This window comes from Vicia villosa, linkage group LG2, assembly GCF_029867415.1.
Source record: "Vicia villosa cultivar HV-30 ecotype Madison, WI linkage group LG2, Vvil1.0, whole genome shotgun sequence".
In the NCBI taxonomy this organism is placed as follows: Eukaryota; Viridiplantae; Streptophyta; class Magnoliopsida; order Fabales; family Fabaceae; genus Vicia; species Vicia villosa.
The window spans coordinates 43,465,163-43,484,263 of NC_081181.1; the positions used below are offsets into that span (position 1 = coordinate 43,465,163).

Consider the following 19,101-nt stretch of genomic DNA (forward strand, 5'->3'; position numbering starts at 1 on the left):
CATCAAAGTAAGTATACAAAAGAGCTCTTAAAGAAATTTGATATGACAAAATGTAAACCTTCAAAGACTCCTATGCATCCTACTTGCATTCTTTAAAAGGAAGAAGTAAGCACAAGGGTTTGTCAGAAGCTTTATCGTAGAATGATAGGCTATCTTCTATATTTGACTGCTTCTCGACCATATATTTTATTTAGTGTTTGTTTGTGTGCTCGTTTTCAATCAGATCCTAGGAAAACTCTCTTGACTGTTGTTAAGAGAATCCTATAGTATCTGAAAGGAACTACTAACCTTGGCTTGATGTATAACAAAACATCATAATACAAGCTATTAGGTTTCTATGATGCAGACTATGCATGAGATAGAATTGAATGCAAAAACACCTCTGGAAACCGTCAATTTCTGGGTGAAAATATTATCTCATGGTCAAGCAAAAGACAACCAACAATTGCATTACCTACTATTGAAACAGAATATATATCAACATCTTTATGCAGCACTCAAATTCTCTGGATGAAGAGTCAATTGGAAAACTTTCAAATATATGTAAGGAATATTCCTAGATTTTGTGATAATACTGCTACTATTTGCTTAAGTAAGAATCCTATTTTACACTTAAGAGCTAAACACATAGAAATCAAGCATCATTTTATAAGAGATCATGTTTAGAAAGGGAACCTTCTTTTATAATTTTTAGATACATACCATCCATTGGCTGATATCTTTACAAAACCCTTAGCTGAAGATAGATTTATGTTCATTCTAAAACACTTGAAAATGGAGTTTTGTCCATAATGAATCTTGAATATGTGTGATTTCCACCTATGTGAAAAATAAGATATTATTCTTAAGAAAGCCGTTTTTTCTGTAAAAGATACTTTTACAAGTTAGAAGATGTTCTATGCAGAAAAATCTCTAGTAAAACCTTACGGTTTTCTTGACTTTGAGAATATTAAGTCATGGGTTCTCAAATAAAAGTATATGATTTGACTTGTGCCACATATATCAGATTAACTTATTTTAACAAAACCTCAAGCAGTAACTAATATCTTGAGAATAGTTAAAATTATCTATATTTCCACCCTATTCTTTGCTAAAATTCGTCTGTTTTTCAAATTTTGTTCTTTCTTACAGTTGTCTTAAAAATCATAATCCTTCTTATTTTTCTCTTTTCAAAGTTTTTTTAATCTTCTTAAGTCTTTCAAAAGTTGTCAAAATTTGTTAAAAGTTATTTTTTTATTTTACTTTTTGATTATGACAAAAAGGGGAGAGATATTTTGATGATATTGATATAAATTTATTCTCAACAAATCTCGCTGCTTACATTTCAATTCAAAAATAAGATTTAGAATTGAGATTCAGGAATACGCCAACTTTGATAAATAAATTTAATCCTAAATGAGATGAGAAAACTTCTGATAGCCTATCAAAAATATCTAAAAAAGCTTTATCTAATAAAATTCTATTACTCAGAATTTCTAAAGATATGCAGAGACTATGACACTCAATTTATCTAATAAGATAAAATCTATTTAATCATGCTCTGATGATCAAAAATATCTGGGTCACAATTTATAATGCTCTAATACTGATGAATCAAATATTCTGATACTATTCTATCAAGCAATAACCTGACTTTATTGCGCTCTGATATGATTCACAAAGTTCTGAGATACATGAGAAATATGTACTCTAACTTATGAATAATCATGACCTCTGATACTTAGATCTAAATGCTCTGATATCTGATGCTCAGACTAGAATGAATATTTATAACGAGATCAGATGAAATGCGAACAAGGCTCGGAAAACCCTTCATATATGTTAAAGTCTTAAGTTTTAGATTCAGGAGGAGATTGTTTAACTCAGGTAGAGACTTCCAAACAATGCTAAAATAAACCTTCCTTCTAAAATTTGTAAGTCTTTGACTCAGGGGGGGCGTGTACAACTCAGGGGGAGTTTTCTCAATCCAAACTCAGATTTTTTTATTTTTGTGATGTTACCCTGTAAAATTGTTACATCAAAATACATGGTTTTGTCATCATCAAAAAGGGGGAGATTGTTAGAACAAGAGTTGGTTCTGCATTGAATCTTTAAGTTTTGATGATAACAATACATATATTTATATGAAACAATTTTATACTCTAATAGTTTCTTAAGTGTGCAGATTTATTATTTTGGATGATTAGGATTGATGTCCAAATAATCATTAGAATCAGCGTCATTACACATTAGCAGGATTATTCATCTCAATTATGAAGTGACATCAGCAGTTCTAAAGAATGTTGAATGACTCGTCAGAAAAATAATTTAAAAATGTTCTGAAGCTAAGCGACTACTCATGATCAAATTTCAGTTTAGATACACGTATTGCTTCAAGTTCATAAATCAGATTGCATCGGTCAGATAGGCTCCTACTTTTGACTTTAAAGACTTCTTCCAGAATCTGAAGAATTGTTTCTCTTTGAACGACTATGTTACTTAATCTCTTTACTGCCTTCTCTACTTCAGATCAGAAGTACATCTAAAGTGAAGGATGATCAGAAACTTGCAAAAGAAGCAATATCGTACAACAGTACATCACCTTTTCCACTTTTGCAGAATGTATAGTATGATTTCGTCTTTTCTGTGCTCATTGTTCCCCAAGACTTTTTGGAGCCGTTGCATCAAGGAAAGCGTCGTATTGTCCTCTCTCAAGGGTCATCTTTTAATGGGACTATATATATGAAACACTCTCATTTAAAGAAGTTGCAGAAGAATAACGCTACTCAAGCCTATATTTTCAAACTTAGCAAATAAACTTCAAAGAGAAATAGAAAAAGAGAGAAAGGAAGATCTTAGAGAAACTGCACAAAACACTCCATTGTGAGAAATCTAGTTTATAAGAATTTGTAAAAACACAGGAGATGTTGCTTATAGATTGTGTTAACATTTAAGCTGAATTGTTTATGTTTCAATTTGCTTTTTAGAAGCAATATCTTGTAAACATTTCATTTGTAAATATTTTGATATTTGTAATCATCAAGTGACTTGGTTGTTAGTATGTATACTTATGAGGGTTAAGGTGTCTTTCTAGACTCTTAGAGGTTGTTTGTATTCTTTCAAGATCAATGAATTAAGTCCTTTTCTAAGGCGAAATCACTTTGGCGGGTGGACAAGATTAGCCTTTTCTAAGGTGAACCTGGATAACCGAAAGTGTTATTTTATTTCTTCCTTTGAACTATCTTTCTAACCATTTCAAACCTTTCTAAAAAGATTCAAAGTTTACAAAATCCAATTCAACCCCTCATTTCTTGTGTTTTTCTCAACATTCACAGATGTCGCATGCGATATCCTGGCAATTGGTTTGACAAGTTAAACTAGAATCACTACAAGTTGTTCAAGATGATGGAGAAGAAAAGCAATAAATAACATAATCAATTGGTAGCCCAGTTTGATGCAACTAGCTCCTACGTTAGGAGGGTTGGCCTCCAATGCAAGAAAGGAAATTCACTATTAGTAGTTTAGTACAATTAGTCTTACCAGCAACAACAAACCTTGTGTTGTTCAATGCCTCTTCCAAACATTACCCAATGACTTTCTATTTAGGACTCCCCCTAAATATGAGACCACCTCTAACTTTCTTTTTCTCTCAAACTCTAACCCCTATTGTTTGGATTTTAACCACTAAACCTTAGTGATCAACTTCAATCAGCAAGATGAGTGACGTAGAATTTACAATTCAACTAGACAATCATACAACTATGCCACATAAAATAACAAGGACTCTAAATTCTTCAATGTGAATGCATGAATTTCAATGAAGGGTGATCTTATGTAGCATAATGATTCTGGGATTTTCTTTATGGATATTTGATTTGATTTTGTCTAGAAATAATGCAGAATTTGTTAGATATTATTTGTTCCATAAATCTCTCCAACAAGATATGATTTATTTCAATTTTAAATTCAAATTTAAATATTCATTTAAATTTCAATTAATATTCTTCCAGTTGTCAAACAAATCGCCTAATCATATTGCTAAACCAATATAAATAAAATATGATCCAAACTTTAACTAGAAAATCTTCTAAAATGCAACAACATTACCTATTGTGTAAGGCCTAGATGTCGTACCGAACATGATGGGACATCATGTCGAGCATGTGTCTCTTCTGCACCTCCATACAACTTAAGCAAGATAGAATAATCTTGAACACTTTGAACACTTGTCTATGTTGTTATTTTGCAAAATGCAGTCAATCCAAATAGCTAATCCATAAAGAACTTCAATCCTCCTTTTAGAATATCGTGCCAACATGCTAGGAAATTGTGTCCAACATGTGTCCCTTCTGCACCTCCACACAACTTAAGAAAGCTAAAATAATCCTGAACACTTCTCCATGTTGTTGTTTTGTAAAATGTAGAAAATCCACAAGGAACTTCAAAACTAACTTATGACACAAACCATGATTATGTATACCACAAATCACATTTATTGTGTGTGTATTATTTTCTTTATGGTGCCTGTGCAACTTAAATGAACATCCATATTTCCTTGCTCATGTGTCATCACGTTTCAACTTCCAAATATGTTGTTTATATTGACCTCTTATTTTGCATCTCATCATTACTAATGTATTTCTTTTATGAGAACCATAATTTAACCTCTGAATAACAATGCCAAACCCTAATTTGAGAACCTTTGTGCAGACCCATCAAACATTTGTTCACGTAAAGTAAAGTCATGTTTATTAATAAATTCTTTTTGAATATCAACATGGAAAAAAACTTGTTAGGGAGATTCCGGATCCCCATACTTATATGCATTAACTTTAACCATAGCATCATGTCGTTTGATCATAAAATCAGGGTGCACCATAACTACAACCAATGAAAAATAATACAATTTCAATCAACATTGAACACATTTGAATTTCAAATTCATGGAAAATCCTATAAGAACATGAATTTCAATCTTCAAAATATGCGTTCATAGTACATAAAGAAAAACTAGATTATCTAAATGATAATCAATGATATACAATATGATTGTGCCTTTCAAAATATGCGTTCAATGATTATCAATGAAATTTAATAGATTTTGCGCCTTTTGATATCAAATACAATAGGATTGTGTTTGCAAATGAAAATCTTGAACAAGAATGCAAGAAAATTTTGGAAGGGTTTAAGGAGTATTTGAGTTATAATCATGAAGAGACTACACGTGCAAGGTTATGCATAATTCATTTTCCCACTTCAATGTCACCACTACATAATATACATTTTATAACTCATTTTCACCTCGGCCATAGTATCCACCGTGGTAAAATATATTCATTTACTCGATTTTCTTTCACTTTCAATATTAAGCCACTTTTACCACAATCAAAGTTTCCAACCGTGGTAAAAAGTGGCATCTGATAATGGGTTAGAATCCCTGCACTAGAAGTTTTGTTTTTTATTTATTTTTAAGTCACTTTCAACCACGGTTGGAATTTCCAACCGTGGTGAAAAGTGGCGTCAGGTCATGAGTTCAAATCCTTATTTTGTTCATCACTTATTGATTAGGAGATTGAGCGTTAACACTTACCTTTCCAGCCTTTTTCATCATATCAGTTCCATTGTTCATCCTTCTCAAGTATTTTTTCATGTTGTCAAGTTTGGAATTTAAGAAAGTTACTTCGTTTTGAAGTTCAAATACAGTACAGAGAAGTTTCTCCTTTTCATTATTCAGTTGAGCTATGATTCTCTTCTGATTTTCTTTTGTCTTATAGATTTCTTCACACCTAACACACGGCTCCTTGTAAGACGCATCCAGATCTTCATAAAGAACATTCTCATCACAAGATTCTACATCAGATCCCCATCTACAAGTGAGAGCAGTCACATGTTTAGCAGTCTCAACTTTAGTTTCATCTTCTAATTCATCATCATTAGAACAAGACACAAAAAAACCTCCCTTTGTTTCTTGAGGAAGATGGTACATTCATACTTACTGTGACCAAACCCTTCACATTGAAAATAATAAATACCTTTATCTTAACTGGACTTTTCTTCAGTTTTGGTTTTTCTATGAAAATCATAGTTTTTGTGATGTAAGGAGAGATGTTTTTGAAATTTGGTCTTCACCTCCTGTCAATTCTCTTTAATACTCTGTTGAATTGCCTCCCAAGTAGTACAATGGCATTTGAAATTCCTTCATCAGTGTCTAGGTCACATTGACCCTCTTCATCTTCATAGTTAGGTACAAATGTTATGCTCTTGTTCTTCTTTTCAGATTTATCACTAATAGCCAATTAAAATGTTTGAAGAGACCCAACAAGTTCATCCACTATCGTGCTGCTGATGTCATGAGCTTCTTCAATAGCTGCCACCTTCATTTCAAATCTCTTAGGTAGAGATCTAAGAATTTTTATGACCAATTTTTCTTCTGACATCTTCTCTTCGAAGGCATTAGATGAATTTTCTATTTCAAGAATATTCATGTGAAAGTCATGAATCTTATCAACATCTTTCATCTTTAGATTCTCAAATTTGGTATTGAGAAGCTGGAGCCTAGACATCTTCACTTTAAATGTGCCTTCATGAGTGATTATGAGAATTTCCCAAGCATATTTGGCCACAGTATAGGTGTTTATTAACCTGAATATGTTCTTGTCAACTCCATTGAATAGGGCATTCAAGGATTTGGAATTTCCGATAGCAAGTTCATCTTCTTCCTTGGACCAATACTCTTCTAGCTTTACAAATATGTTCCCATCTTTGTCCTTCACCACAGGGTGTTCCCATCCTTTGATAAGAACTTTCTATGTTTTGTTATCCATGGATTTTAGGAAAGCCACCATATGTGCCTTCCAATAGCCATACTACCAGAAAGTATCTTCCTTGGAGCTCACCCAAAACATAATAGGGTGTCTGCTCTGATACCAATTGAAATTCTGGTACACAGATGTTAGATGTGGAACCAGATGTCATGACACTGATAACAGACTAGTCACAACAACAATAACAATTATGCGGATATAATAAGTTGCTGAAAGTAAATAACACATGTAATTGTTAACCCAGTTCGGTGAAACATCACCTACTCTGGGGGCTTCCAAGCCAGGGAGGAAATCCACTATAATAGTATTAGTTTGAAGTTCTGAACAACCCATTGGTTTACAAACTTCTCACCTAATCACTACCTGTGCTATTTTTATCTAATACTCTCCAAGATATGATACCCATCTCACTTCCCTTCAGTCACAAACCAGTGACAACCTATCAATGATAAACAAAAGATAGAGGACACTATTCCAAGACACACAACTAATTCTTCTCAAAAGCTTATGACTGATGAACAAAGATAACTTGACACACAATCCACTCTTGCTTAAAAGTTTGTGAGTGATTGACAAAATACAACCCAAAATCAGTCCAACTCCATTATCAAAGTGATAAGAGAGTGGATCACATAGAGTAGTGAACAAACTAAAACCCTAAAACAAAAAATTTGATCGCACGACTTAATTACACATTAGGTTTTGGTTGTTCTTTTAAATAGACTTCTAAAGGCATGGGCTTTGGTTTCTTCATTCAAAATATCCAAAACAGCGGCTGCAAATCTTCCTCCTTAAAATAAGGAACAAACATCACATGTTTCCTAAAATGTCTCAACATCCTATTTTATGAAACAAGTGAACAGCTGGAAAGAAACAGTTGTTCCAAAATAAATCCTTCTTGTATGGTGAAAATATGAGAGATAAAATATCAGAGAATCTCTCATTAAATAAATCAAATATTCCAAGAAGTAAATTGTAAACCTGCATGGATGTCTGGTATAACATATCACGACATCGTGCGTAACATCTTTCTTTAATGATGTCTGACCAGTATGTCAAGACATCTTGCACAACATCTTGTTGTGGTACATGTTTTACCAAAATTGTTGCGAACCATAAAATCACAGAACTTACGTGTTAGATAAAAATTTTAATGTTGTTGTTGTTGAGATTTAATGTTTAAAGATTTTGTTGATTTTTTTTGTTGATTTTGTTTTTGTTGTTGTGGTGGTTTTTTCTTATTGTTTTTATTGTTGTTGAGATTTAATGTTTAACGATATTATTGATTTAGTTTTTATTGTTGTTGATGGTGGTGGTATTATTGTTGTCGTCGTTGTTGTTATTCTTGTTGTTGTTGTATTAGAAATATTTAGTATTCTATATTATTATGGATTTTCTCAACGTAGTAAGTCAAAGCATGTGGAAAAAAAGAAAAGATTGGATTGACTGACTTTTCACCACGGTTGGAACTTCCAACCATGGTGAAAACCTTGGTGAAAAGTGGGATGACTGACATTTTACTACAGTTAAAAGTTCCAACCGGGATGAAAATTGGGCTGACTACATTTCACCACAGTTGGAATTTCTAACCCTGGTGAAATGTAACACACTGTCCAGTTTCTTACCACAGACCTTAGTATGTGCTGAAAAAGTGACACACTTGCTATCACGCACTTCGTGACCATGGACCACCATCCGTGATGAAATCCTTCTTCCAACCATATTAATAGATACTTTTATAGTAGTATGTGTCCGAATGACAATTAATGAATAGTGCATCCGAATTACAAAATTTGGACATATTTTTACTTGGATGGAGACACATTTTTATGATAAAGAAATTGTTGTATTTTACAAAATTTGGACATATTTTTTATTTGGATGGAGACAATTTTTGATGATAAATAAATTTTTGTATTTTAGATACATCTGAGTTCTAATCAGTGAAACAATGTGAGAGGATTATTTCGAGTTTGTATATTTTTTTATAAGCAAGATTCTATAAAAGCGAGCACTAGGTGTACTCTAAACCGCTTACAAAAATCGAGAATAAAACTCGAAAAGTAAAGTTTCCCACCAACTGAAACTTATCCTAGATTAATGTTCTAGATTGGGCCCGAGTAGGCCCAATCCGGCGCCAAGGCCCAAATCAGTTGTCGCTCCCTTGTGACCGTTGGAGAGCTTGGGTCCACGTGCCTCACCTAGAGCACATGGTTAACTACCCAGCGGGAGATTTGATCTTCCACTCCCGAACCCAAAACGAGATTCAACCTAGAAAAGTGCACCTTCGAAGTACGAGCGGGCAATTTCCTCGGTTTCTACCTAACATAACAAGGAATCAAAGCCAATTCCGATAAGTGCCGAGCATTTTCCGAGTTCTCCACTCCGAGCACAAAAAAATCTATCCAAACCTTAAACGGAATGCTCACATTGTTATCCCGCTTCGTGGCAAAATCCGCCCAACACGCACTTCCATTTTTCAAACTCTTACGCAAGGAAGCAGCCTTCGACTGGACCGAAGAGTGCGAACACACTCTCCTCCATCTTAAGCAAGCTCTCTCACAACAACCAGTCCTGTCACGACCAAAAAACAAGGAGACACTATATCTCTATCTGGCCGTCTCAGTGGAAGCCGCAACGCCGCTGTCATACGAGAAACCTCGGATGGACATAAACTTATACGTTTCACAAGAAAAGCTCTCAAAGGACCTGAGGTCAGGTACCATCAGATCGAGAAAGTTGCATTGGCACTTATCAACGCGGAAAGAAGATTAAGATACTACTTCCTAGCCCACACTATCGTCGTTCGGACCGACCAACTGATAAAACAACTATTAGGCCGACCATATATGGCCGGAAGAATGCTGAAATGGTCGCTAGAACTATCAGAGTTTGATATCTAGTACGATAGGATGAAAGTTCTAAAAGCACAAGTCTTGTCTGACTTCGTCGCAGAGATGACATCGATCAACCTCCCAACCAAGGGGGCCAACGTGTGGACCATTTTCGTCGACGGGGCCTCTAGCTCGATCGGAAGCAGGGCAGGCATCATACTTGAGAACGAAGAGGGTATCATAATTGAAGTTTGCCTCTTCCTGTCTTTCCCAACATTGAACAACTAGGCCGAATACAAGGCTTTTCTGGCAGGACTTTGTCTCGCCGAAGACCTAGGCGCTCGGAAAGTAAAAATCTTTACCGATTCCCAACTCGTCGCCTTCCAAGTTAGAGGAGAGTACCCGGCGAAAAACAACACCCTCATCGAATACCTGACACTGGTCAAAGAACGAATGAAGAATTTTGATCGGGCAGAAGTCGAACACGTCCCCCGCGAGCACAACACCAAGTTTACGTCTTATCCAAGCTCGCGAGCATGAGGAAGAAATGAGGGAACAGGTCAGTGATCCAAGAAACTCTTCCTAAACCAAGCATCAAGAAATCCGCCACCCTGCTCGACGTGTACGCAATAGGGTGTTAGAACAAGATTTGTTCTGATCAATATTCTTAGTTTTGATGATAACAAGCATATGAATTTTGTATGAGATAATGTGGTACTCTAATACTATGCAATTTCCATTTCAGGAATTATATAAAGAGTATGCACCAAATCAGCGCAAGAAGCACTGACTCAGAAGGTTCAGCATGCAACATCAGAACATGGTCTGGCAAGACATCAGAAGATGGTCAAGCAAAATCAGAACATGGGTCTATGGAAGCATCAGAAGAACTTGAGATCAGAAGCAGAAGCACTGAAGTTCTCATGGTATCACGCTCAGAAGCACTTCAAGGTCAGAAGACAAGAAGATGCTCTGCACCAAGCTGTTTGACTCTGATAATATTCAAACGTTGTTCACACAAACATCAGATCAGAAGCAAGTACTAGACTGGTAGGCTACGCTGACTGACAAAAGGAACGTTAGAAGCTATTAAAGGCAACGTCAGTAGACACAGCGAAAACAAGGCTCGAGGTAGTTGACAAAAGAGTGAAACATTAAATGCAATGCTGTACGGATTACGCAAAGCATTAAATGCTCCCAACGGTCATCTTCTCAAGCGCCTATAAATATGAAGTTCTGATGAGAAGCTCAACACAACACTTGCGCATTATACAGAAACCCTGTCAAATTCAAAAGCTCTCAAACTTCATCAAACTCACTACATTGCTGTTGTAATATCTTAGTGAGATTTAAGCTTAAACTTAAGAGAAATCACAGTTGTGATAATAGCTTTATAAGAAGCATTGTAACTCTTAGAATTTGTTTACATTAAGTTGTAAGAACTAGAGTGATCAGGTTGTTGATCAGTATACTCTAGAAAGTCTTAGAAGGTATCTAAGCAGATTGTTCCTAGAGTGATCAAGTTGTGATCAGTATACTCTAGAAGACTTAGCAGTTGGCTAAGTGGAAAACCATTGTAATCTCGTGTGGTTAGTGGATTAAATCCTCAGGTGAGGTAAATCACTCCAAGGGGGTGGACTGGAGTAGTTTAGTTAACAACGAACCAGGATAAAAATCATTGTGCAAATTGTCTTTATCTTACAAGTTTTAAAGCTACACTTATTCAAACCCCCCCTTTCTAAGTGTTTTTCTATCCTTCATAGGGGAAAGCAATTGTTGGATGACTCCAGTATACAATTTCCTCACAAAGAGAGAGCTGCCCTCTGACCAAAAGGAGGCCGCCACGACTAAGTGGAGATCCTGATCGTACCTTCTAGTTGGAGACAAACTCTATCAACGAGGATTCTCAATCCCATTGCTAAAATGTGTCGACGCATCGAAAGCCTCTGACATCCTGTAGGAACTCCACGAAGGTATTAACGCCCAACATCTGGGGGGATGATCCTTAGCACGGAAAGCTCTTTCGGTAGGATATTACAGGGCGATGATGCAACAAGATGCCAAAGACCATGTTCAGAATTACGGCAGATGCCAACGCCGTGCTGACATGCATTTGGCGCCTCCCCACGAGCTCAAATCGCTTTCTTCCCCGTGGCCATTCACTTGGTGGGGAATGGACATCCTTGGACCTTTCCCCGTAGGTTCATAACAAAACAAATACATGATCGTCGTCGTCGACTACTTCACAAAATGGATTGAGACCGAGGCCCAAGCCAAGATCACAAAACACAATATACTCCGCTTCTACAAGCGGAATGTACTCGCTTGATTGGGGTACCGCAAGCACTAGTGACCGACAATGGAACACAATTCACCTATAGAAATTTCTAGGATTTCGTCACCAAGTAGCACTTCACCTCTGTCGAGCACCCACAAACCAACGGGCAGGTCGAAGCCGCAAACAGAGTAATACTTATAGGACTCAAACGCCGGCTAAGCGAGGCCAAAAAGAGGTGGGTCAAAAAGCTTCACAGCGTACTTTGGGCCTACAAGACGACACTCCATTCAACCACTAGGGAGACTCCCTTCAGGTTAACCTACGGAACCAAGGCAATAATCCTCGTCGAAATCAGGGAACCATCCCGACGAACAGAGTTTCCTCTCGAAGAGGAGATGAACGACGAAGCTCTGAGAGAAGAGCTCGACCTAGTCGAGGAGATTCGATCGAGAGCAGCCCTCCACGAGGCTAGGTTGAAGCAACAGATAACCTAGTGCCATGATGTCAAAGTCATAAAACGTGAGTTCCAAGTCGCTAGCCTAGTCCTACCTAGAAACATGAAGGATTCGCGCGACGGGAAACTCGCCCCAAATTGAGAAGGCCCTTATCGCGTCTGAGGGAAAATGGATAACAAGGCCTATTACATAGAAAACTTACACGAGGAACAACTTGCTCGACCCTAGAATGCTGAAAAACTTAAAACAATATTATAGTTAAGGCTGACTTCTAGCCCAATAGCCAGCCGTGTCGTTCTGCAGCAACAAACTTGCCCGGCCACAGAGGCATGCGTGGTACGAACACAGCTATCCCGAGTCCAACGAAGGCAGATTTTCGCTCGGCTATATGAGCATAATCCTTGCGCGACGGGGATACCTATATCTAGCTCCGTCGTTGCAGTACCTGCCTGGCAAAACACCTAGCTCGCGATAGGAAACGTTCATGATGCGAGCTCGAGGTCCCAACCGCGACCCCGTCTCGTCATACATCGGGACCCACTCTCGTTTCCTTGACTTGTCCCTTGCACGGTCAGATGACAAACAACTGTCGAGCAACCCCAAAATAAACATGATACTATGCCACGACCATAAAACCTCTTCGGTCACGACGAACGAACTGACTCAAAGTCATTACTCCTTCAAGCAGAAGCAACGACTTGGGGGACTCCTGTTCTAGACTGGGCCCGAGCAGGCCCATCATCGAGCAGGTCCGATTCGGCACCAAGGCCCAGATCGATTGTCGCTTCCTTGTGACTGTTAGAGAGCTTGGGTCCATGTGCCCCACGTAGAGCACGTGGTCAACTACCCATCGGGAGATTCAGTCTTCCACTCCCAAACCCTATGGGTAGGTCACCTAGGATGAGAGTCGCTTGCTGAATTTGTCCTAACACGTAGGATTCTGACACTTTCCTATTCTGGGCCTCCAACAATCCAGCCCAAAATAGGGGACATTGGCTCAGCGTTGGGGGCTATAAATATCCTCTTTCACTAGAGAGTCATGTATTCACTCTTTACTACTCTTACTCTTATATTTGCGTTCCTTTGCTCTCTTTCTCACTTTGGCATCGGAATACCTTGAAAGTACACCCCCCATTTTCTCAGAAGTTCTTCAAGTTGCAGGCTGCGACGATCCATTTTGATCAGGTACGATCAATCACCCACCAAATTTTGACAAAAATCGTAAAAGTTACATTTAGATAAGAAAATATTACCTACGAAAGACCACTCCCAAACCTTCAGCTTAATATTCCACCTTAACTTCGAACAACACGGTTTAACACCGTTGAAAACTATATCGTTCCTATATCTCCAAATACACCACAAAACCGTTAACCATAATAGCTTGGTCTTTCAAGACTCCCACCTTACCACACTCCCTCGAGTTTGTATATAATTTAAGAATAGTAGACCAGGGTTATAGTGAACAATCCCCTTAACCAAGTACAATGTGATTACAATAAAACTTAGCCCCCACAAAAACAAATAACTAAAAGAAATGAATACAACCTTCTCCAATTTAAACTTTCCATAACATAACAAAAAAAAAGAAAGGAATACAAGTTAAAATTAAAATAAAAATAAAAATAAAAACACTTGAGGTGTATAAATATAGCAAAATCCCCAACACTCCATCTCAAAGCAAGAATTTACACGCCCCTCTCTTCCCAACAATAAGCACCGCTCATAAAAAAACACCAATTTAGAATCAGAAAACTCTTTCTTCTCTGTTCCCCTTCTCTATCCATTCACACCCTCTCTCTTCATCATCCATCTTCCTCCTCTGTTATTATTTTTTTTTCATACCCTCACCAAATGTAAAGAAGGTTTTTTTCTATCATATTTCAGGTGCAGTTCGAGATATTCCTCGTTGAAATCAATGGAAAAGTAGTCATAATTCATAACATTGGAGAAAAAAAATTTAAGGTAATCCTTTATTACAAATTTTATTAGTTTCCTTTGTTTCGGTTGCACTATACATAGAAACAAACAGCACAGTTATGGCTAATAAAATATTATCAATAAATTCGTTACCGTAAATTAATATTCATATTTATTTTCTGTCTGCAAAAAAAACAATTACAAGTTTTTTTCTCTGTAAAAATGTGGTGTTTGATTTTCGTAGCAGAGATTGAAAAGAGAGGGAAAAAGGAAGAGAACAAAAACCCAGAAATGGAATCAAGCGTTGATAATAACGGAAAAGAGTTTTCTAGCGACGATGACGCATCGCCAAGAGCGGTACTAGACACGCCTGTTTCAGGAACAGAGTCGGACAACAGTGGGAGCAGCAGTTTCGGCTCTTATTCACCGGAGAAGTCGCCTTCACCGCCGCCGATAGGAAAATCAGGCGGTGTAAAAGAAACTCAATTGCAGCAATGGAAAACAATGGTGGATGTTTTTAGGTTTAAGTCGGTGAGAAAATTATCGGCCATTCCTATTTTTACTGCGGCCACGCACGAAATTACTAGGAAAGGTTTTACTAAGAAATTGGCTCGGGTTCGAAGTGCGGAAGAGAGTATTGATATTGGTGCTATTCCGACGAAACCTTCTTGGAGGAACTTTGATTATGCTGAACTTGCTGCTGCTACTAATGATTTCGATTCTGGTATTTACTAACTCTTTATCTTCTCCCTTTTTTTTTATTATAGCATTTAATTTCACCATTTAAAGTAAATAATTGGATGTCGGGGTCGGTTAGAATTCACACCCGTTATAGTTTTCATGTCTTACATAGCTATCAATTCAGATATTTTTTTATAAAAATTTAAGTTGGAAATAGTAACCTTCTATAGAGATTGTCCCATGATTTTAGTTAGTAACTCAAATAATTCATCTATTTGCCAATTAAATACAGATTAACAAAATATGTATAAATAATAGTCAAACAGTCTATGGGTTAAACTTACACACAAATTAAAGAATTTAAAAATTGAAAATAATGTTTTTGAAAAATCATATTTAAGTTTTGTAAGAAAATTCATTTACAATTTACTAAAAAGATAATTTATATTTACTTTCTTAAAATTAGGATTGTTTTTTTATTCAATAACATTTATAAATATCAACCAATTATTTAAATTAATTCATAAATATAAATAAATACTGTCGATAATACTACCCTAAAATTGTTGATTTATAAATATTAATAAATTATTTAAATTAATATATAAATATAAATAAATATTGTCGTCAACACTATTTCTTTTTAATTCAAATATTCTTATGATTTTATTTAGAGAAAATGGGTGATGCACTGACAGTGTAAAATAGTTTTACACTGTCAATCAATCACAATCATATATTCAATTAAAGCCCTTTTTTATTTTAAAAAACTTTTAATGACATGGCTGATTTGTGGTTTTCTATTGGATGACAGTGTAAAACTATTTTACACTGTCAGTGCATATCCATTAAACCCTTTTATTTATAAGAGAAATTGACTTTTTAGATTCATTGAATAATTAATATATTTGAACTATAACAATTCAAATATATTAATTATTTGATAAATCTAAACAATAAATTTTCTCTTATAAATAAGACCAATATGAATGAATAATCATACTAGTTGAACTATCAAATAAAAAAAGAATTTTGTTGTATATTAGTGGGGTGGTGGTGATGACTCTGGTCTACTTGGGAGTTGGTTTTTGGGTCAAATATTGATGTTCTTGTTGTGTTATTGGAGAAGGAGGATAGAGCAGACAACCTTTTTGACCCAAAACATAATAAGGCTGACAAGGACAAATAACTTCTCAAGGGTCCGCCATACCTTATTCATCGGCACCTGCCTCGGGAGAAATATGAGAAATGATAGTGACACGAATTTTAAACACACATGTTAAAAAAATTACTAATAAATATATAAATATTATTTATAAATTGTGAATTACTTAATTAAAATGATAGTATAACGATGAACGTAAATTGTTTATCCAATGAATCTTAAAAAAAACTTGTTTCTAATAGTGACTAGTGTAGAGTAGTATGTTTTATGGTGTGGAAAATGTTTTTTTTGACAGTAGTGTGGAAAATAGTTAGTACTATTGGTTTCAATGACTGCTTTCTGTACACACCACTGTTGAATTATTTGGTCAGTACATGTTGTAATCAAGACATATCATGATGTTATATTTGTTCCCAATCTGGTAGTAGATTCATTCAACCGAGTAAAATTTGACCCAGCATGTTCCAAATCATTGTTTTCATTTGTACTTTATTTTCCAAAAGATATCAAGGTAGGATAGACTGCAGTTCAATCCCCGCAATTATGTTGAGGAGGGAGTTGAAACCCTTTGATGACTGAACTGATCCCTAAATGAGATTAGGCGGTTCTCTGGCCGGTTACTGATGGTCAATTTTTTTTTCCAAAATATCTGCAATTTGTCAATTTTTAAATTAAGGGTGCAATTAGGTCAACCATTGAGATTGTCCTTTGTGGTAGTCCAATAGAAAAATTAACTTTTAGTCTTTGTGTTTGAATTTAGAATGTAAAAGAACATAACATTTTGTTTGTCTAATCTTGATTTTTTGCTAGAGAACTTGGTTGGAAAAGGTGGTCATGCTGAAGTATACAAAGGACAATTATCAGATGGTCAAGTTGTAGCAGTTAAGAGGCTAATGAAGAACGATAAGGATTTCGCCGATAGAGCCGGTGATTTCTTGACGGAGCTTGGAATCATCGCGCACATAAGCCACCCGAATGCTACACACCTTATAGGGTTTGGTATCGAAAAAGGTCTCTACTTTGTCCTACAATTAGCACCATATGGAAGTCTTTCGTCTTTACTCTTCGGTATGCAGCGCTTCTTCCATAGCTTTTACTTGTCCGTTTTCTAGCACTTAATATTTCTAACTTGTGTAGCTATTTAGCTAACACAATTATGTTCAATATGTAAGGTTCTGAAGGCTTAGAGTGGAAGACAAGGTACAAGGTAGCTATCGGAGTAGCTAACGGATTGCATTATCTTCATAAAGATTGTCCGAGACGAATTATTCACAGGGACATCAAAGCCTCCAACATATTACTCAATGATAATTATGAAGCTGAGGTACTGTTGCCAGCGATGTAATTTCATCTTAGATTCTTCTTACCGTAAAAGTTAATCAACATTATTCCTTTTTGTATTAAACTTCAGATATCTGATTTTGGACTTGCAAAATGGCTTCCAAATAATTGGGCACACCATGTTGTTTTTCCTATAGAAGGAACATTTGGGTTAGTCTTGAAGCCTCTATGATGTTTTCTTCATAGTATAACCATTTTCTAAAACACTTTATGTTTCCATGTATATCTGCAGATATTTGGCTCCGGAGTACTTTATGCATGGTATTGTGGATGAGAAGACTGACGTGTTCGCATTCGGCGTTTTGCTACTCGAACTTATAACAGGTCGTCGTGCTGTTGATTCGGATAGTAGGCAAAGTCTTGTGATTTGGGTAAGGAGTACTAAGATTTTAACATTATAGCTTGCAATGTTCTGCTAATGTTTATATACTATTTAATTTAAATGGGACAAGATATGATCATGATAAACTATTGCCAGGCCAAGCCACTACTTGATTCAAACAATGTCAAGGAGCTAACAGATCCGAGATTAGAAGAGAATTATGATCCTATTGAAATGAAGCGTACCATGGCAACGGCTTCCTTGTGCGTCCACCATTCAACCTCCAAGCGTCCATTCATGAAACAGGTAACGAAATAAACACCATTTCTATAAATCATTGACACAGACATCAGACACGACACTGACACGTATCACAGAGAATAATTTAAAATACGAAAGTGATTGAATATAATCACATGTGTCGGTCGGTGTTTTGAACCTGACTTGCTTCTATTTTGATTTAAGGCTACACGGCTATTAAAGGGCGAGGAAACAATGTTAGATTCCAAGGCAAACTCAGGTTCCTCAAAATCACTCATGTTAGAGGCATGTGACTTAGAAGATTACACTTGTTCAAATTACTTGAAGGACCTAAACCGCCATAGGGAACTAATCATGGAATGATATACATTATTTTAGTCCTTTCCTGTGTGCTGCATTTTAAGGTTTCTTGTTCCTCCTTTTGTATATGTATTGTGAAAGGCTATGGAATAATCGGTGTGTAGCATTTTGTGTGCGGCTGAATCTGAAATCGTCTCAGGCTTGTGTTTTTGTTCAAGCTTAGTAGGCTTGTAATTTAGCATGAACCTGTAGGGAACCATCAACCAAGAAGACAGTTTCTTAGTTGTGGCTTTAGGCATTTTGTTGATGCTTGTGACACAAGTAATTCACAAGCAACAATGTAATGTTAGAAATGATGCTAGCAGTGTTTGTATTTTTTGACTCTGCTTTGGCATTGTTTCCATCCCAATTTCATCAGTCTCAATCAATTGTATGCATCTTGTTTCCATTTCTTTATATTATATATTATGAAAAAAATATTATGGAACATCTTGGTTCCATGAAAGCTACTATTTGTTTTAGTCGTTATCATTTTTTCCCCTGCCTTGTCTACTAAAAAACTCCAAGTTTTTTTAACAAAAATGAAAAAAAATGTGGGACTTCTTTGTTAATAGGAAGATCATTTCTTTTGTGAATCTCTTATCTCACCCTTTACCCTTTAGGGTGCTTAGACACCATGTGTGCTTTCAAAAATATTCTCCGCTTTTAGAGATACACATCAAGAAGTATCTTTTTTGGCTA

General features: G+C 36.1%; 1 protein-coding gene across 1 annotated transcript; it reads left to right on the plus strand.

Moving 5' to 3' along the window:
- The first annotated feature begins 14,041 nt into the window (after positions 1–14,041).
- Positions 14,042–18,869, plus strand: LOC131650275 (receptor-like cytosolic serine/threonine-protein kinase RBK1). Its single transcript, XM_058919991.1, has 8 exons — positions 14,042–14,335; positions 14,538–15,014; positions 16,947–17,204; positions 17,309–17,460; positions 17,548–17,627; positions 17,710–17,848; positions 17,956–18,105; positions 18,265–18,869. The coding sequence occupies exons 2-8, from the start codon at positions 14,582–14,584 to the stop codon at positions 18,421–18,423; spliced, it is 1,371 nt and encodes a 456-aa protein (XP_058775974.1). The 5' UTR covers positions 14,042–14,335; positions 14,538–14,581; the 3' UTR covers positions 18,424–18,869.
- The last annotated feature ends 232 nt before the right edge of the window (positions 18,870–19,101 follow it).